At 36.7% G+C, this 21,551-nt stretch overlaps 1 protein-coding gene across 2 annotated transcripts; it reads left to right on the plus strand.

Annotated features, from left to right (window-relative positions):
• The first annotated feature begins 1,967 nt into the window (after positions 1–1,967).
• On the plus strand, positions 1,968–20,683 carry LOC133518997 (zinc finger protein on ecdysone puffs). 2 transcript variants are annotated; one of them, XM_061852834.1, is made up of 13 exons: positions 1,968–2,103; positions 2,427–2,669; positions 4,200–4,274; positions 5,218–5,552; positions 5,963–6,074; positions 6,659–6,817; positions 11,816–12,145; positions 12,706–12,829; positions 12,909–13,012; positions 15,082–15,268; positions 17,106–17,222; positions 19,034–19,136; positions 20,015–20,683. In XM_061852834.1, exons 2-13 carry the CDS (start codon positions 2,427–2,429, stop codon positions 20,127–20,129), a joined length of 2,004 nt encoding a protein of 667 aa, XP_061708818.1. In that variant the 5' UTR covers positions 1,968–2,103; the 3' UTR covers positions 20,130–20,683. The 2 variants fall into 2 exon arrangements, with proteins under 2 accessions (XP_061708818.1, XP_061708819.1); XM_061852835.1 differs by having other exon boundaries at positions 12,709–12,829.
• Positions 20,684–21,551: the final 868 nt, after the last annotated feature.

Raw genomic sequence — 21,551 nt, forward strand, 5'->3', positions numbered from 1 at the left:
GAAACGGCTCTAACGATTTCGCTGAAATTTGGTATATAGGGGTTTTTGGGGGTATACAATCTATCTAGATTAGTCTTATGTTTGGGAAAACGCGTGTTTTCGAATTTTCATGTGTTTTTCTTTCGACGCAGAATATGGTCACTAATTTCGTGTTGCCGGCCAGTGTCCGTCTGGTCCAGCGGGTTAAGACGCGGACTGCTAAACGAGTGTTACGGGTTCGAATCTCGCCCGGTGACTAACTTTTGTTTTTTTTTTATATGTTCAAGTTTATATATAATTTTTTAATTTTTATTGTTTTACACAAGTTTAATTTAGTAAAAAAAAAAGGCCTATGTAATAAGAGAAATCGACAATAGATGGTGTTACTCTGTGACAAGTGCTGTAAGGTTAAAATCGATTGTAAATAATAATAATTGTCAGTTCACATTTTACTTTTTAAGTTTATGTAGATTATCACCACCATATTACAATAAATAGTTATAACCGAGCAAAGCTCGGTCGCCCAGGTAATATATTACTAACTGTACTAGGTTGCCTTTTTAACAAGTTGGTCCAGTCCATGGTTGCCTACATTTTATATAAAAATTGGTTAATCTAGGCGACCATTAACTGGACCAACTTTTTTTAATACGGCAACTTTCAAATAAGCTTTCATTTGATATATCATACGATGAAATAACAAACAAAAAAACTATCCGTACGCAATCTTACAAGGCAACCTACTTGAAATGTATCACTGTGAATTTTGTCTTACATTTATTTCTTATCAGAAATAAATAACATGAGGGTGCATATACCTTATAACGTATCTCTATATAACTATCGTTTATCAATATTAGCATTAACGGTTAACAACAACATTCCCCTTAAAACAAATAACTATCGCGAGGAAAATACCAAGTCCAAACATCTGAAAAAAATCGGGAAAGAAAAGCTGCAACTGGCTTTTAAAATGGTACAAGGAAGGGTGGTCATCTGTATGAGAATGTGTTTTTTTTGTCTCTATTTGACCCAATGGTTGACTGGTAGAGAATGCCTTTTGGCATTAAGTCCGCCATTTGTGTTTTTTTTGTTTGTGCAATAAAGTTTAAATAAATAAATAATATTCATGTAACGCGATAACGAATTCTACGTGAACGTAACCGCGGGCAATACCTATTATAGTAACAACAAAATAACAATTTTCTATTGCTATTAATTTAAAACACGCTTTAGGAATTTTTTTGATGGACCGTAAACGCAGTCAAGGGCACCCCGCTCCCCACTACCGTTGTTCGCTGCCTCCTGTCACAGCGCGCGGCGCGCGCAAACTTGCCGCGCGTTTGAAACTTAACGTATTTATATAAGCAAGGAATGCATACATATCAGTAATGAGTGTCGCCGTGATTTTATATTTCTAAATTTTTGTTTAGTAACTGAGATCATTGTTGATGATCGATTATTATTAACTCTACAAACTTTAATTCAATATTAGCTATACTGCTTAACCTGAAATCAATATCTAGACAAGCACATTGTCTACATGTCTAACTTTTTACTAGAATACTAAGTTGATCGATAATATCGTAATTTTGCAATATCAGCAACTCTAATTCTATATTTACAAAATAACTCGTGTTTTTACGTTTACCAGAAAGCAGCTGTTCCAGATTTCTAAAAACTGAAAATTGTACATAAATTGAAGTGTTATTCGATATGCTAAAGTTTTCTGTAACTTTAATTCTATATTTACTTAGTTATTAGCAAATATTAAAATATTTAAATATAACCGAAAGCTCAACCTTAAAATTTCTAACTTTTTACCAAAGTATTATTTAACATACTCCCAATGACATATCAAAAAAGAAAAAACTTTAATATTATCGAAACCCATTTTTGTTCAACCGCTGGTCTAGAGGCGGGAGGCCGAAGAGGCCCTCATGCTCTTTGAGGCCCTCGATACACTGGCAACACTGAATGACGTGACAGGGAAAAAAGACGCCGGTCCGGTGATAGCGATTTTTCCTCAAGTTAACCAATTTAACCATTAAATTTGGTGTTACAAAATAGTGATAGCGTGTTTAATTTTGAAGATTTGGGATTCGCTCAAAATTGTTTATAAATGTATGTATATTAAAACATTTGACCTAACTTTCGCTATCCGCACTCTTTAAGACTCTTCTTGACGCCATTTTATATCCATATCTTGTAAGGAAAGATAAATGCTTTCGTCATGTCTCCTCTATTAATAAATAAGTATTAAATTAATAGTCCTTACGATATAAATATTGTCTTAAATTAGTGAATTACTTCTTGAATAACGATATGGGTATTTCGTCTCCGTGTCCGTTACCTTACGTATAGTAGACTAGACTAGAAAACGTGTCGCCATCTAATCTAATGTTATTATATATACCTATTTAAAGCAGTTACTTATTTTTGGGCAGATGTCATCGCGAGGTCGCGGGTACGGCGGATATAGTGGGCGGGGCAGCTACAGTGGCCGAGCGAGCAGCGGATACCGTGGCTCTTACCGCGGCAGTGGTGGCCGTGGCTCGTACGAGAGCCGCGGCGGACGTGGCGGCAGCTACTCCTATAACAATGAGTCCCGATACAGCAGTAGCGGTGGCAATAGATATGCCACAAGCAGGGATAGGATTGAAGATTCCTATAAAAAATCGTATAGATCTGTAAGTTCTTTATTGCTAGTTGAATTTTCTTCATGATTTTGATTACTTAACCCTATTATAAAAGTAAAACCGTCAAGAGCATGCCGGGCCATGCTCAGTGTAGGGTTCTGTAGTTACTCTTCCATCACAATAAGCTAAACTGGAGCTTAAAGTATAGTAGGTTGGTAACCAAGGGATGAAACGGTACCTTTCACCCGAGTTAAACAAATAGGCAAATTTGCATAATCAGTACCTATATAATTAAAGTAACAAACTTGCAATCTGAGACTTTGCATGTCTAAAGATAAATATCACATAGCGAAAAACATTTAGGTTGCTATATAGATGAATAAAACACATATTTTAGCAAACTGCAGTAATTTTAAAATGATTTGCATCATTAAAGCATGAAAAAGTGAAGTATAACAATAAGTCCTAGACATAATGCATCGTACTTGAGTGCAATAAACGAAAATGAATATAAAATTAGCGGGATTGCCTCTTACTTTTTAATTTTTACTCTTTTGTTCTAAAAATGACAATAGTCAACGGCTTTACTCATACAGCCAATGAAACTGTTTAAGACAAATTAAATATTAAATAAAATAAGCAAATTTTTACATGAATAATACCAAATAACTTTAACAACTCATTTAATGTCGTAATAACATTTAACTGTGGATGTACATCTTTTTACTATGAAGGGGAAACTTTTTGCGATAACTCAAAAACAGCTAAACTGACCCATGTCCGCTATAGTTTTCATTTAATGTTTTTCTTAAGCTTCATTTTCACGATTTTTTTCTAATTTTTTGGACTTATGGTTCAAAAGTTATTAGTAATTTTTTTTTCTTTCGGAGCAATTAACTCCGAATATATTCACTTTATCAAAAAATGTTTGTTCTAGACCCCTATTAGTTTCGAAAGACCTTTCCAATGATATCCCACACTATAAGGTGGAAACAAAAAAAAAAATTCACCCCCACTTTACATGTAGGGGAGGTACGTACCCTAAAAAAATAAAAAAAATTAGATTTTATTGTACGACTTTGTTTTGTCGGCTTTATTAATTTATATGTCCATGCCAAATTTCATCTTTCTAGCACTAACGACCACGGAGCAAAGCCTCGGACAGACAGACGGACATGGCGAAACTATAAGGGTTCCTAGTTTACTACAGAACCCTAAAAAGCACCCGTTTATCAACAGAGGCCAGAGATTACTAGCCAAATGTTTGTTGCAGTCTCTTGCTCCCAGTCTGCACAGGCCACCCCAGATTTAGAAACTATTAAGAAATCTGAGTATAACCAATAATATTTTATGCTCCCTTTTAAGACGGCCTTGATATGGGACCCATAAATGGCAGTTAGTGTTAGGTGGGTCTGAGCCCAGTCAACTTTGGGAACCATGGCTTTAGAGAAACATAAGGAAATAGTTTATTTTACTAACTTCTCCATAAAATAATTTCATTTTTGTTTTTTATGACTGAAAACAAATATTCTTCCTAGTACAGTTCATAGCAGCACCCTTACTTTTAAACATTATTTACAGGAGTCAACTGGTTATTCCAATCGGGATTATGGTGGCCGATCTGGATCACCTGAACGGAAAAGGATAAGAATGGAGGTTTGTATAGATTATAGTTAATAAACATTGAATTGAAAAGGTAGCAATCTTATATTGATGAGTTATAAAAAAAGAATATATGAATGAGGAGCAGACCAAACTGTTTAAACCATGGATGTCAAACTATAATGGAGAATTTGATAAGAATTTCAGGCAATAGAGAATACAATGAAATAGAGTATCTGATGCATTATAGTATGATGTTAACATATTGATTAGCACTAAGCCATGAATGAAGTCAGAAAGTGATTGTGATATTGGCTTGATTTTTGCCTAGTAATTTACTCTTGATGGTTTTTACTTGGATATAGTCTAACAATTGCATACAATTACAGAATAAGCAGATGAGAATGTAAAAAATTACTGAAGGAGATATAGTGTTGACCAATTATTTACCCATTTGTAAGAGAATGCAACTGATGAGGATTGTTACACATGCTATAGGAAATTGATATCTTCAACACAATCCAATTAAAAAGTACATTAATTTGAGAAGGCTGTTGTCAGTTTGAGCTTATCCAGCAAATGTTGCAGGAAATTTATTTATTCCAACAATTGAACCATTTTGTGGTCACATCTTCCAAATCCACCTATCTTGCTGTCAAGCATCTACTCATGATTTGAAGGGATGGAAAAATACACCGCATATCCCGTCTTGCCATATAGAGCAATACAAGTCCAATGACACTGATATTCGAGGTGCAAGCTAGCCCGTCGAGCGCTGACAGTCGACACCATGAGCCGCCAAACACTCCACGGGCTAGTGGCAGCGTACAGGGTAACCCATTCAATGCTTCATTTCCAGAAATTTATTGTAGAGAAAACGAAACAAGAGAAATGCTTTATGCCAAAAGATAAAAACGTATATCTCATTCATGTGCCTTAATTTAATACCATTTGGTTTTGTAAGACGTGTGGCGAAAATAGAGAGAATTGTGTACAGGGGTCCGGCGATAGACGTAGCCACGAAGGCGGCGGACACTATGGCGGGTCTTACAGCGGTAGACAAGAGATGTACAGCGAGCGGCGCACTTTCAGTGGAGAGGATAGGAGGCGCTCGCCGAGCCGAGAGTACCGCAAGGCGAGCGCGATGGGCCCGCCGCGCGAGCCGACGCGCTCGGCGCCGCGCATGCGCGCCTCGCGCCGCTCCTTCCGCGGCCGCACGCTGCGCTCGCGCGCCTCCTACCGCGGCGCTCTTCGCTCGCGCCCCTCCTTTAGGCGATTCGAAACCAGACCGCTGGGTTACACCCGCGCGTTCAGATCTATCAAGGGCCGAAGGTAATATGATCCCCCGACTATGTTTTCGTTATTTTTGGTTTACCCGAACTATCTTTATATTATTTGTTGGAATGAAAAACTGACAGAGACATGCCCCGATGGATGCGTGGGCTGTTGTGAATTCATAGATGTGATGTGTTGGAGAACACCTTCCACAGATTGGGAATGAACATGGTATCTACGAAGCCCGTGTATGCCTAGGTGTACAGAATTAAGAACTTAGATATACTCAGAGGATTATGAGATGTTACATCAAAAAAAGATGTCAGCAAGGTAACTCCAAAAGACTGGTATAAAAAGAAAAGACAAACCTACTTGTAGTATTATACATATAATAAAATAAAATGCATAAAATAATACTTATAGTAATTTTGTGATTATGGTTATTACATCAAATTGCACTTTAACAGCTCTGTGAAGTCTAAGGAAGATGAGGCATCGTCAACTGAGGAAGACTGGGATGCTGATGATAAGGATGAAGCCATTGAGGACAAAAAGGAATCCAAGATCAAGTCACCCAAGGTTGGTACATTACTTCTTATTAGCCGGCTCACACATGGGCACGAGAACGCGTAAATGAAGCGCGCAGTTGTTTTATTCGATAATCTCAGCGTTAAACGGGAAGCGTTTGCCGTACACCTTTTTACGTCAGATAATCTAATGACAAAATCACCATACATTATTTTACGCGGTATTATTAAACGCATTGTCATTTTTCCTACATTTTCATTTTTCCAACGCGTTTACGGCGTAAAACAATTGTAAATAATGTATGTACTTAAATATAAATTGTTTTGTCAATACTAACATAGTGATAAGTAATAGTGTACCTAACATATGGATCTTTGATGTCCGAAAAAAAGTCTTAATAAATAATAAAATAAAAAAAACACCCGCGCGCTTAAGCGTTCTCGTTCCCTTGCTATTTGTGACGAGCTTTTGTAATCAACTTAATTAACTAATTACACCTTACTCTTAAATTGCTTTTATAACTTGCATAATATTAATTTGGCCGCACGCCGCCTTGATGGCTTTAGATAGCAAATTAACTATTTATTTGGACAAGATGATTGAATGAAATATACCTAGTTGATTCTAAATCCCAGGCAGAAGATGACGTGGACGGGTCTGATGGGGAAGCGGGCGAGGCGGGAGAGGACGGCGACACGGACAAGGAGCCCGAGCTGCCCGAGGCGGAGCCGCGCAAGCGGCCCTATGTGCACCTGCTCTGTGTGCACTGCAAGGACAAATCGGCCACTTTCGGTGTAAGGCTCAAACTTGTTATTGTATGTATGAATCAGGTTACATTGCAGGTGGAATGTAAATTGAATATTTAGGGACAATCTTCACAGATAAACCTAGACCAAACTAAGCGGAGCTTGTATTATGGGTATTAGGCGACGATATACATACGTATATAGATAAAGTAGCTGTTGCCCGCGACTTCGTACGCGTGGATTTCTATGTTGTTGTTTAAGGTTAAAGTACGAGTGCTCGACGCTGCACTAGTACTCGACATGGGTACTTTATGTCAAAGTGACAAGGATTAAGTTCGAGTACAGAAAAATCTTCGTTGTTCAAATTTAACCTATATTTCCATGAAATAAAGTGCCCATGTCGGTGACTAGTGCAGCGTCGAGCACTAGTATTTTTATACTTCTACCTTATATACATGAGCAATGCAGCAAAAGGTAGCAGTAGGGACGGTTAATAACTTGTTAACAATTATACAATGCATGAGATTTTTATTGACACAACCTACGAAGTTTCAAGCCCCTAAGTGAAAATATTGTTCTCGATATAATCCTTCTCAATCTCTTAAGATTGAAAATCCACTCCACTATTCCAATTGAATGCAAACTTTAAACTCTTTGTTCACAAATTTAGGGGATTAATGCAAACTTTCAATGAACGCCATTTTAACTCCTTAGGCCCCCTAGGGTAATTAATTTCTAAAGACGCTAAAATCACTTTTCTTGTTTCCTATTATTGTGTCTTTTTACGACAGTTCAAGATCACTATTTACAAAAATTTTCGTTCACGATGCAAACTTACAACCCTTATTTCACTAACTTCGGGAATGAATTTTCAAAAAAGGTAAAGGTATTTGAATAAAGAGGTAATGCCCGTTTACTAAGTTTCAAGTTCCTAGCTTAAAAGAACTCGAATCACATATAAACTTCTATCCCATTTTTAACCCCCTTAGGCGTTGAATTATCAATAACGTTAGAATAACTTTTTTTAAATCTTACATTATGTTTTTCTATGAAGTTTTAAAGCATTTGTAATGGATTCAAATTTTCGACCCCTATTTAAATCTTTACTTTTTAGGGTTCCGTAGCCAAATGGCAAAAAACGGAACCCTTATAGATTCGTCATGTCCGTCTGTCTGTCCGATTCTGTCACAGCCACTTTTTTCCGAAACTATAAGAGATGTACTGTTCAAACTTAGTAAGTGGATGTATTCTATGAACCGCATTAAGATTTTCACACAAAAATAGAAAAAAAAACAATAAATTTTGGGGGTTCCCCATACTTAGAACTGAAACTCAAAAAATCTTTTTTCCTCAAACCCATACGTGTGGGATGGTATGGATAGGTCTTCAAAAATGATATTGAGATTTCTAATATTTTTTTTTCTAAAATGAATAGTTTGCGCGAGAGACACTTCCAAAGTGGTAAAATGTGTCCGTCCCCCCCGTAACTTCTAAAATAACAGAATGAAAAATCTAAAAAAAATATATGATATACATTGCCATGTAAACTTCCACCGAAAATTGGTTTGAACGAGATATAGTAAATAGTTTTTTTTAATACGTCATGAAATTAAAAAAAAATTTTTTTTTTTCATTATATTCATACATGTGGGGTATCTATGGATAGGTCTTCAAAAATGATATTAAGGTTTCTAATATCATTTTTTTCTAAACTGAATAGTTTGCGCGAGAGAACCTTCCAAAGTGAAAAAAAAGTGCCCCCACCCCCCCTGTAACTTCTAAAATAACAGAATGAAAAATCTAAAAAAAATATATGATATACATTACGATGCAAACTTCCAACGAAAATTGGTTTGAACGAGATCTCGTGAGTAGTTTTTTTAATAAGTCATAAAATAAAAATATATTTTTTTTTCATCAAACCCATACGTGTGGGGTTATGGATAGGTCTTCAAAAATCATATTTAGGTTTCTAATATCATTTTTTTCTAAACTGAATAGTTTGCGCGAGAGACACTACCAAAGTGGTAAAATGTGTGTCCAAAGTGGTAAAATGTTGAACGAGATCTAGTAAGTAGTTTTTTTTAATACGTCATAAAGGAACCCTTCATGGGCGAGTCCGATTCGCACTTGGCCGCTTTTTTTTTAAGACGCTGAAACAATTTTTGTTTTATTCTAATATTATGCCCATGTACAAAGTTTCAAGTCTCGCACTCAAAAAATGTTTGACGTCCATACAAACTTTCAACCCCTTTTTCACTACCTTGGGGGATGAATTTTCATAAAGGCTTAAAATTGTTTTCTTTTCTTTTAATGAAGTACCAATTTACGAAGTTTCAAGTTCCTAGCTCTAGTTAAATTTTAAACCTCATACAAATTATCAACCCTTTTTTAACCCATTTCGGGGATGAATTTTTCAAAACTCTGAAATTACTTTTCTTTCATTCTAATAATATGTCGTGATAAAACGATTCAAGTCCCGCACTCACAAAAATGTTTGATCTCCATACAAACTTTCAACCCCTTTTTCACCACTTAGGATGAATTTTCAAATACACCGAAATTGTATTTCATCTATTTTAATAAAATACCTTTTTACAAAGTTTCAAGCTCCTAGCTTCAAATAAAACTTGAACCCCATTCAAACTATCAACCCCTTTTTAACCTCTTAAGGGATGAATTTAAAAAAACGCTGAAATTACTTTTCTTCTAATAATATGCCGTGATAAAACGTGTCAAAAATTTGATGTCCATACAATCTTTCAACCCCTTTTTCACCACCTTTGGGGATGAATTTTCAAAAACGCTGAAATTAGTTTTCTTATATTAAAATCAAACACCTTTCTACAAAGTATCAAATTCCTAGCTTAAAATAAAACTTGAACCCCATACAAACTTTCATCTCCTTTTTAACCCCCTTAGGGGTTGAATTTCTCAAAATCGCATCTTAGCTCTGGTACACTTTATAATAATTTATTTAAGTATTCTATATCAAAGTACTGTAAGTAATCATTTTACGACTATTAGTAAGTTCTCTGTACCATCGTATGTCATATTTTGAAGGGCGTGTCGTAGAGTATTCTTACAACCAGCATAGCTTAGTGGGTATAAGTCTAGTTTTGCATTTAACCTGTTGTACAAAAAAAGGGCCCAAAAAAGACAAAAAATCTATTACATATTTAGTTACACACCATATTCTTAAGTTGGGCCTGCTAAAATGTGTGTTTCATGTCTTGAGTTGAGTCTGTTTTTAGGTAAAAATAAAAAAAATAGTTCTCCAGCCAAGTAAATACTCTTGTGTCAAGACATTTTGTGTTTCCTATATAAGGAAACAATAAAATTCTTGCGTCAAGATATAAAATATTTCAAAGTTTATTATTTAAGCTAAAAAATTAAATTCTCTATCCGAGCTATAAAAGTTTTTTTTAAAAGCTTATTATTCTCACCAAGAGCGTTTACGTTTTGTTTTAAGTATTGTATTTTTTAAGTTGAACCTAAGTGTCTTAGTGCAATACTTAAAGAACTTGTGCCAAGAAACTTTGTTTCTTGGGGTTAGATACTCATAATTGAATTGAGAATTATATTTCTCCATAAAAACAAGAAAAAGCATTGGTTCAAGAGTACGGCACTCAATGTGAAATATGATATTATTTATATCTGGAGCTGAAATCTCTTAGCGCCAAGTTTAGTCTGTCTTGAATAAAGGATTAATTTTCTTAAACCAATATGATTTTCGTCATTCGTTGAAATCTTTGTAGTTCTAAACTTTTCAATAATCCTCTTAATCTTCTTCCTCGCGTTGTCCCGGCATTTTGCCACGGCTCATGGGAGCCTGGGGTCCGCTTGGAAACTAATCCCAAGAATTGGCGTAGGCACTAGTTTTTGCGAAAGCGACTGTCATCTGACCTTTCAAACCCAGAGGGTTAAACTAGAGGCCTTATTGGGATTAGCCCGGTTACCTCACGATGTTTTCCTTCACCGAAAAGCGACTGGTGAATATCAAATGTTCATACATAAATTCCGAAAAACTCATTGGTACGAGCCGGGGTTTGAACCCGCGACCTCCGGATTGCAAGTCATACGCTCTTACCGCTGGGCCACCAGCTCTTTTGTCCTGTTCATCGAATTTATTGATACTATTTTATGTAAAAGTCTCAAACCAAAGTTTTGGTGTTTTTTCTTTAAAATAGCTTTGGCTCTTGACTGTATATTGACAACATCAAACCAAGAATTAATCACTGTTGCGTAAAAACTTAAGTCTCAAAGCAACATTTTGGTGCTTCTTCTTTGAAATAGCTTTAGCTCTTGACTGGAGGTTGAAAACATCAAACCAAGAATTTATCGCTCATGTCTAAAAACTTTAAAGTCTCAAAGGAAAATTTTGGTGTTTCTTCTTTGAAATAGCTTTGGCTCTTGACTGTAGGTTGAAAACATCAAACTAAGAATTAATGGGTCTTGTATAAAAACTTAAAAGTCTCAAACCAAAGTTTTGGTGCTTCTTTTTTAAAATAGCTTTAGCTCTTGACTGTATATTGAAAACATCAAACCAAGAATTAATCGCTCTTGCCTAAAAACTTAAAAGTCTCAAAGGAAAATTTTGGTGCTTCTTCTTTGGAATTGGGTAATATTTTTGGTTTGAGGAAGAGTTACTCAAGATAAAACCGTTATTTAAGAGCGTCCTATATCTCTTGCTAAGACGTTTTTTTCTTGCGGCGAATAATTAATATCTTAACTCAAATCACTACCATTCGCTTTAAAAATGTGTAAAGATAAAACTATATAATTTTTATTCTCCTTTAAAAAATTATGTTGTTTTTAACTCAAGACATATTTTATTGGACTAAGCAATTTATTATTTTTTTTAAGCAACCGTGCGCAAGAGAGTTTTGCGTTTTGAATTAAGATATCTTTTTTATCTGTGTACTAAGTAGTATTGCTGACTGTACTTTTAGATTAGACTTTTAGACATTGATATGATTCATGCAACTGAGGAGTTGCGACAGCAATAAAAATGAAGTTTTTACAAAGTGTAGTTGCATTCGGTAGGGCTACGCCAAGCACCTGATGTCGAGCAAGCACCGCGCGGCCATGAGCGCGGTGGCGCGGCGCCACAAGATGCAGCTGCTGCGCATGCGCGTGGCGCAGCGCGAGGCGCAGCGCTCGCTGGAGGCGGCGGCGGGCGCCGACCTGGCGGCGCACACCACGTTCTGCCTCGTGTGCCGCCTCAACCACCGCACCACGCGCCTCGCGCACAACCAGAGCGACACGCACCGCGCCATGAAGCGCTTCCTCATGCCCTTCTGCCGCGTCTGCCGTCTGGCCTTCCGCTCGCCCATGATCTACGAGCACCACATCTGCTCCCTGGACCATCTCAAGGTGACGCTTCCATATACGTCTGCGTCTGACCTTCCGACCCAAACGAAAAACTAGCCTTTATTTTGATTAGGATTCTGTTTTGCTTTTTTCTGTAAGTGCAACTGGTAATAGTTAATTATGTCACGAGGGAGCAAAATGACTCATTTACGGCGAGGGCGCGTATTGAATCTTGAGCGTAGTGAGGATTCAAGTGTTAACGTCCAAGGTGAAAATAATTATGCTACCATGTGATACATGCTGCTTTTCACATCACCTATGAGGAAATTATTGTGTTTCAAAATAATATTTAAAGTTAAAAAAATGTCCTAGATCAGATAACTGACACTTTATTCCCTCTCAAACAGGGAAGAAAAATACATTTTCGAATAGGTGATGTGAAAATATAATTATGTCATGCAGTTCTAACTCAAGTTCTAAGAAATTAATTGGTTTTGAAGTACCAGCACTCACTAAATTGAAATAATTTATTTCCATTTATAAGCCATTTCTTGAGCATGCGCAATCTTGACTTGTAATTCCTCAATCTGATTCTGAATGATCAACATTATTATTTTGTACAGAAGAAGGCGAACCGAACTATTCGCCGCGCCAGCCCAAAGGAAGCGCAGGAAGGCAGCGGCGACGAAGGCATGGATGTTGATTTGGATAACTTTATGACTCTCGACTCTGTGGGTGATGTCGATGGTTAGTAACATAATATATTTAAAAAAAAAAGTATTTTATATGTAATTTTCCATTTTTAATTAATTTGAACCATTCACAGAGGTGGAAGATGAGGACTCTGGCACTGAGAAGAAAGATAGTGAGGCTCCCAAGAAACCGAAGGTGGAGATTAACATTGGTAGTGATCACATTAAGAAGTTGGAGGTGTGTATCAACTAAGATTTAATATTCATCCTATCCTATATTTCATTCTACGATTCTGTACCAAGTTTCTGTTTTAACCGGCTGGTAGAGAATGTCTTAAGGCATTAAGACCAACATGACTAATATGTACTGGAGGCAATGTAACACGTACATCTGGCAGTTAGGTTCACGATCCACCATTCCCTTGCACATTGCATTAGAGTTTGGAGGCTAATTAAGCCATGTGCTAGCCAAGATCGCAGAACAACATGCGTGTAAAGCTGTACACGACCGGTCGTGAGTCGTGGCCTTTGATCAGCAGCTGAATGAGCTTTGATCTTTCAATGAATGATTTGCACCAAACCGTGAAAACCGTCGGTCAATGTAAAACCATGAAAACTGTCTGTCACTCTAAATTTGATTAAATGGCAAGTTTTATGCTGATTTAGCGCTAGGCCCCACTGGTGCGTTGCGTCGCGTCGTCACATGCATTCAATGTGGCATGTCATCAAAAATATATGTAAATCGGCGCTGCGACGCAACGCTACGTACCAGTGGGGTCCCTCTTATGCATGAACAGTCTGTTTACTGTTGTTAGTTCATACAATTCACGCACACAGTACACCAAACCAGGGACCGGAAAACCCGTTTATTTGCCTTACCCGTTCGAATGGGTAACCCCTTCATATGGTAAGCTAATCGTTTGGGTAACCCGTTGATACGGTTACCCAACAATAATGATAACCCGTATTATTTAGATTAACCTAAGCGTAACAAGTGGTTACCGCTTACAGGAGCTGATTCGGTTTGTGTTTTGCGTGTACTAACCGGTAACCTTTCGGTTTAGGGTAAGCCTTACCCCTCTCCCGCGCCATTCCCCCACCGCTGCGGCACCACGGCAGAGATGGGCATTACGTAATTGATTCCCAAGCTATATTGTAACTACTGACGTAAAAGTACATTTCGTTAATGTTGACTTACTATATAGATGCTTATTTGTATCCGGTTTATAATTCTTTAGTGTAAAATAGATCTGCATATATTTTTTAGGAAAACAAGGACAGGGTAATGTAAGCTCGATCTCATTCATTTCCTCATAAATTAAGAGACCTACCTATCTTACAATTTAAATATTGTTTTGTAAACAGCCATACTCACTGCAGTACTGCCGTGACCGCGACACTGATGAAATTTCTGTCGTTTCGAGTGACAACGCTCTGAACACGGCGGCGGCGCAGCCCGGACTGATTCGCACATTCAAGCCGCGCCGTTTCCATGTGACGCGGGCCGCGCGCGTACGTACACGGCACGCACACATACAAACCGCGCGATGTATCTTTGTTCGATGTTTATCTACTGTATTATATTGTGGCCGTGTTTCGCGTCGGGCGCTACGTTAATAGACCATATGCAGTTTACGTAAAAGCTAAAACAGCTTGTTCGTATTTAATCAGCGCTTGAAGCCCTGATAACCCTTTCCCGGGTTTTTGATATCGGTAAGCGCTAACCTGAATTAATTCAAATAAAAGGATTAGTTTCTTAACCGGTAAGCCAATCAAAAGCTTACCGAAATGAAGCGGTTTTTGGAACACAGCTTTACAAGAACCCGGGTTTTTGAACGGATTAGGGTAAGCGGGTCCGGTCCCTGCACCAAACGTTTACATGCACATACGGCACCTAATATCGAAGAGAATTTGAAATAGAGGTGGATTGTCAAAGAAAACTTTGTAGCCACAGTAAATTTACTGCCTTCTTTCGACACATGATTAAAACTTTTAGAACGCCATTTGACTTTGATCCTTATCATTTCACTGATATGTGTTTAATTTGTTAAATATCAAAAAGTGGCGCCATCTAATAGATGAAAGGCCAAAGGTACGGCAGCATCGTTTTGAGCGATGACGCCACTTTTTGAAATTTGACAAATTTAACGCATATCAGTGAAATAATAAGGATAAAAGTCAAATGGCGTTCTGAAAGTTTTAATCATGTGTCTAAAGATGGCAGTAAATTTACTGTGGCTACAAAATTTTCTTTGTCGATCCACCTCTATTTGAAATTGTGTTTGCTAAAATACACGGGCGACGTAGGTGTGGTGGTGCGAGCTGTGCCGCGTGTACCTGCCGCGCGCGGAGCCGGGCGGCGCGGAGGAGGCGGAGACGCTGCGCCGGCACTGCCGCCTGCGCAACCACCTCGGCCGCTACGTGCAGCACCGGGACACGCGCACGCTGCGCAAGCACGCCGAGCGCATCCACCGCCAGCTGCACCAGCAGCGAGGTAACCCCAGACCGAGTGCTGAGCGTTCACGCCGTGGATCATGCGATGCGTTGCGTTCAGTATCTACTGAACTGCCTAAGGCCTCATACGCACTTGCTGCAACTGCGACACATGATGTGACGCCGCAAGAGTGTATGAGCTCTTAAACCATTCATAGCCAAGACCCGTCGAGAATACACAATACAAATAAATAAATATTACATTACATTACAAACCACCATACAAACTGTTTTTAGCTAAAACATATGACTCAGCTTATGGGTCTCTGGCCTAGCGCATATGGTAAAAAAATCGCCGCTTATGAAGCCGGCCAGTTGAACAGCATTACGCAACATTTTTACTAACCACCTTTTTTCTGTACCTATCAAAAAAATAATTGCAGTTTGTAGGAATGAACATTTTTGTTCTTGCTGTTGTTTTTTGGGTCAAATCATGACTAAATATTTCCCATAATACTCCAAAATACATCTCTAATAGGGGGGATGGGGTGAATCACTTCTTGAACTCTTGTAAAAATACCATATGAAAGATAATACCGCCGCTCAGATGCATTCCGATAAGCTTATACCTGGTCGGTTATTATCTTTGTTTTGGTAAACGTCATTGTAATAGTAACAATAGAGCACTTAATAGTTATTTGTTTTACAAGGGGGCAAAGTTGTTGTTTAACCGCTCGTGCTAATATTGATACCCGAGCAAGCGAAAGGTTCCAAAATTGTGTTCGAGAAGTGGAATCTTGAGCGTTGCGAGGGTTTCAAGACACAAATTTTGCCTCCGAGTGAAACACAACATTTTTCACCACACCAACGCGAGGAATATACTAACTATGGAATACCATTAAAAAAACAAACCAAATCCAAATAAACTTATTTAAAAAATTATCATCCAAAATCATCATTTAAAAGTCAATTCTAACAGCTAACATAAGGAAACGACTCAAAATTTGCATCTGATTACTTTGCCCCAAATGTGGATAAAATGCAACTTTCTCATTAGTTTTTGAACAATCAAGAGGCCAGTTGGTGTGGTGAAAATATATTATAGTACTTCCTAATCTACCATAGAAACCACAAAGACGTTTTAAAAAACTTGTAAATATTTGGCACACTATTATGATAATACAATATTAGTTAGTGGGGACTGTTTCAACTGCCAAGTTTTATATTGAAATGAAAAGAAATTAATGAATATTAATATCATTGTTAGTAGGTAATTGCCTAAGATACAATACAACGATCACCAAATATTATGACATAAAAGTACAGTGGGAGAAAATCCTCGTTACAAGTAGCGCCAGGCCATGGTGACCCATACCCTGAGCCATGTCAATAACTTCTAAAATATACATATTTTTGGTATCTTTGAAATATGGATTTTACTGTTTAATGCGCCAAATTATGTTTCGTTTATGTTTAAATCAGAATTTCTTCAGGGCTCACATGTGAGTCTCTGGCCCTGCGGAACTGTTTGAGCATGACCCATAAGCCGAGTCGCTGGCCCTGAATGGGTTAAGTGAAAGGCGTCCGTGGCGAGTGTTTTAAATTATTGACCTTTTAACCGCCAGACTGAGAATATAATTTATATTATTTATCCCCTTTGGAAAACAACAACTACACAACATCAACACAAATAGAATTTTTTTTTTAAGTTCAGCGGTCTATTGCAACAATATTAATATTAGCTCTTTCAAAATTATTTAATTATAAAGAGAGTTCTAATATTACTAGTTACAAATTGTTAAGCAACAGGCTTCCGATTTTAGTTTTTAAGTTCACTTATTGTTTGGGGCACTAGCTAGCTTTCAATATGTGGAATGAAACATTATCTGTTACATTAGCTGAGGAAAACAAAGAGGCGAATGAAGATGAAGCTGTTGAGAAAGTCAAAATTGAGAAAACTGAACCTGCTGAAGAAAAGAAGAAGATTGAAAATGGTGACTCTGTTAATGCTACAGGTACAATTTCTTAATATTACAAGCCTTTAGTAATACCAAGTATTTACGGTAAAATCTTGATGTTACAAACCTCGATTATCCAAACTCTGACTTGTTTATCCGAACTTTATTCAGGTGTTTTATATTTTTTCATCACACTTGCTCGAAAAAGTTCTTATTTCATGCAGGTGTACTGAAGGACAAATGTCTATTTTGTTCCCGCGAGAGTTATGGATTCTGAAAAAAAAACCATAACTCCCGAGAGAGTTATAGCTTTTTTTAAATTAAGTATGTCACTTATTCTTACAAACCTAGTAGCAAAAACCGGCCAAGAGCATGTCGGGCCACGCTCAGTCTAGGGTTCCGTAGTTACTCTTCCGTCACAATAAGCTAAACTGGAGCTTAAAGTATAGTAAATTGTTAACCAAGGCATGAAACGGTACCTTTCACGCGAGTTAAACAAATAGGCAAATTTGCATAATCAGTACCTAATTAAAGTAAGTCTTTTTACTATGAAGGGGAAACTTTTTGCGATAACTCAAAAACAGGTAAACCGATCATGTCCGCTATAGTTTTCATTTAATGTCTTTAAGAAAGAATTTTTTTCATATTTTTTGGACCTATGGTTCAAAAGTTAGAGGGGGGGGACACATTTTTTTTTCTTTCGGAGACATTATCTCCGAATATATTCACTTTATTAATTTTTTTTTGTTTAAGACCCCTATTAGTTTTGAAAGACCTTTCCAACGATACCCCAGACCTGTAGGGTTGAAGCAAAAAAAAATCACCCCCACTTTACGTGTAGGGGAGGTACCCTCAAAAAAACTAAAATTCTAGATTTTATTGTACGACTTTGTCGGCTTTATTGATTTATATATCCATGCTGAATTTCAGCTTTCTAGCACTAACGACAACGGAGCAAAGCCTCGAACAGACAGACAGACGGACATGGCGAAACTATAAGGGTTCCTAGTTGACTACGGAACCCTAAAAATGAGTTTTACTTTTAAAATACTGACGTTTATAATTAATTATTTTGTTTATGTTTAAAATGAAATAATTTGATTAACAGCCGTTTAAAATATTTTTACATAATTATCAATCATGGCTGAATGCCGAATAGGTCTGTGCCCTCGATGCTAACCTGTCAAGAAATTTCAAAATGGTGGACGAATGTTTGATATGTAACCGTATTTAAGAATTATTTCGTTTAAAATTTAGTTTTTCTTCGCAAATGTGATGAAAAACATTGTGTGCAACTCCGGGGGTAAGAATATTGTAAACTCGGGTCTTTAATTCCCCCCAGCCTGCGGCTGTCGGGAATTACCACCCTCGTATCCAAAATTTCATTTACCCCCCTCGTTGCACAATGTACTATAACATTAATTTGTACGTCTTTTTAATACACTACAATTTTTTTTATGTAGAAGCCATTTTTTTTAATCTCGTCCTGAAAACCGATTACATTATCTGATCTTGTCTTCCATTTCAAGCTGAGTTGGTAGCGATTTTGATAGCCCAGATTGTGAAAGTGTTATTTTAAACGCCAACACTTGCGCAGTCTGTGCTATCAAAATCGCTGCCAACTTAGCTTGGTCTAACTCTACTGTAATTTACAACTTTAAATATTTCCTTGCTTTAAGGAAAGTACTATTGCTTAGCAAAAAAGTCTGTAATAAAATGAAATCAGCATACTCAAGTAAGGTTATGTAGGTAGGGCAAGTACACTGTACTCTAGAAGTGTAAAAACTTACTTAAAGGGTAGGCTATCCTCGATATTGCACACTTCCCCCAGTTAGGTAAGGTAATACTAAACACTTTTTTTTTTTAAGGAGAAGACAAATTGTGGGCTGATGTGGATAAAGACATTGGTGATCTGTTGCGCGAAGTGCGCCCCACAAACGAGGGCAGCGACGACGACGAAGATCTCGGGAGGTAGACTAGTATTCCAATAATTATCTTTTAACCACTGTGCTCTCGCGAATACCGCACAATAGGGTTGTTTCCAATTTTTTGAAACGCTTGTATTGCGTTCTATATTAATCTGAAAGTTGCCCTAAAATTCGACTTTTATACTAAAAACGGCTTTAAATATGTTAAATTAACAAAATAAAATTTGACGGATGCTTTCGTGCCCAAAACGCTCTTTGAAAATTGTGTGACGTCACAGTTTACGGTTTGACACGTAACTACATACACGCGTAGAAGATACGAGCTGTCAACTGAAATTTGTCATTTGTTGTTTATCGCCTAACTGTCTAACAGTGTCAATCCGAGAGTTGTGACGTCATCAGAATCTTCAAAGAAGTTTCGAGTTTGGTCACGTGACGTGTGCCAAAAGATATTTTAAATTCAATATTTACATAAATATGGTCATTACAGGTCCCCTAAAAGTAGTTTAACATGTTTTTATAATCTAAAAGAATTTATTGGGATACAATTCTGCCCTAAGATTTGTAGATGGAAACAACCCTATTGAAACACAGACATACTATCGTAGAAGTACGAAAGAACCGGTAAATTTTGACAATCCATTCACTACATTATCTTTTCAGCTGTAGAAATACCTGCCACAATATCTTTACTAACTCCTTAACATTGTCTATAACTTGGTTGTCTGTGGTACAAAATAATGCAGTTAAAGGGTTGCCTTAGTTATAAACATCTTCCATAACCCTTGTAATTTTATAAATTTCAATATAGTGCGATTACTTATATTTAATTGCTTATTGATTTTATTCTTAGTCGATTTCACTGTCAATAATCATAATTTAAGTATTTTAATTTTTGATGTTAAATTATTTCATGAACAGGTATGACAAATTCAGGAAGAGTGATAAGAAAGGCAAAGCTGATGGCGAAGAAACAGAGACCAATGTGGCAGAGAGTCTTGAGAAACCTAATAATGAGGTTACTACCCCAGCCTAAATTCATTTTGATTGCACAAACTATCCTGCTATACTTGAATTAAAAATAATTAGTTATAAGTGACGAGATGACAAGCATTCCGAATTCCCTTGTCATTTATTGTTCAGCAGTGAACCCTAAAATGCACTGTATATGTATTATGTATTCAAGTTAGAAGTATTCTAACCGTAAAGCTATTGCAGTCTGCTTTGATTAGAATTAAGTAGTATTTTAGTTCTTAGTATTGTCTAAGCTCTAATTTAGGTTTTAGTATAGTACTAAAATTAGATTGTTTTTTTATTTACACAGATGTCTATCAATTTATAGAGCATTTGTAAAAAAGAGTTTGTACTGTTCATCAATAACGGCATTCTTATATTTTTTAATAATTTCCCATTTTGTTACTTTTAATAACTCTTGAAATATTTGCTACTAAAGAAACGGGTAAAACAATAAGAAAATATTTAAAAAGCTTTTAAAGGTTCATACTTTTTTCGAAATGCTTTAAAACACTTGACCTATATTAATGTAACGGGATTATTGTATGTTATTGTGAAATAAATGTATTCAGATTTCTTGCGCATTCTATTTATCAACTTGTCTAAATGTTTTTACTAGGGATTGCAAACAGAATTGATTTTCAATCCGGCCGGATTTTGGCCATAATCCGGCCGGACCGGATCCGGTTTGGTATAGGGATATTAAAGTTAATCAAATGGCATATTTTTCTAGTTTTTTGCGTAATACGTATTATTAAATCTATAATTTAAAGTTATTATAACTTCTTAACAATAAAAAGAACTTAGTGGTAAAAAGTGTTACAATGTCAATATCACTTTAAAAACAAAATATTGCATCGGTCATTTATTATATTTAACCATTCACAAGTGCTCAAATTTTCGTTTACAATTATAAATTTTATTAGTTTCCAAAGCCCGATGATGGGATGTGGGGTGGGAATGGGAACTCCTAGAAAGGACAAGTTTTCGTAACTGTTCTTTATTTAATTCTTTGTAACTTTGACATCCATTCTAGTAAGAAAAGTATATTGGTCAAATTATAGAGAATAGAACATGACACAAAACGATGACACGACACGAACGATGCGAAATAGTACATTGTGCAACGAGGAGGGTAAGTGAAATTTTGGATACGATAGTGATTATTGTCTGGGTGATTTGTACGGATTCTCAATCAAAACACTTATTGTTTAAAACTACAATTGTCTTTATTTATCCCTTTTTTTGCATACATTCAGATTTAACTAGCTGTTTAACATTGTTTCCATTTTCGATGCAACTCAATATCTAGCTGTCAAAAGTGACAGCTCTCAATCAGTGATGTTCCATCACTGATGGACTCTACAATCTCTTTCTTTCTTAATAAAACAAAAGAATTCTAAAATAAGTAATAACACACTTAAGATACAAAGACATAATATAA

The sequence above is a fragment of the Cydia pomonella genome, chromosome 6 (assembly GCF_033807575.1).
Source record: "Cydia pomonella isolate Wapato2018A chromosome 6, ilCydPomo1, whole genome shotgun sequence".
Taxonomy (NCBI): domain Eukaryota; kingdom Metazoa; phylum Arthropoda; class Insecta; order Lepidoptera; family Tortricidae; genus Cydia; species Cydia pomonella.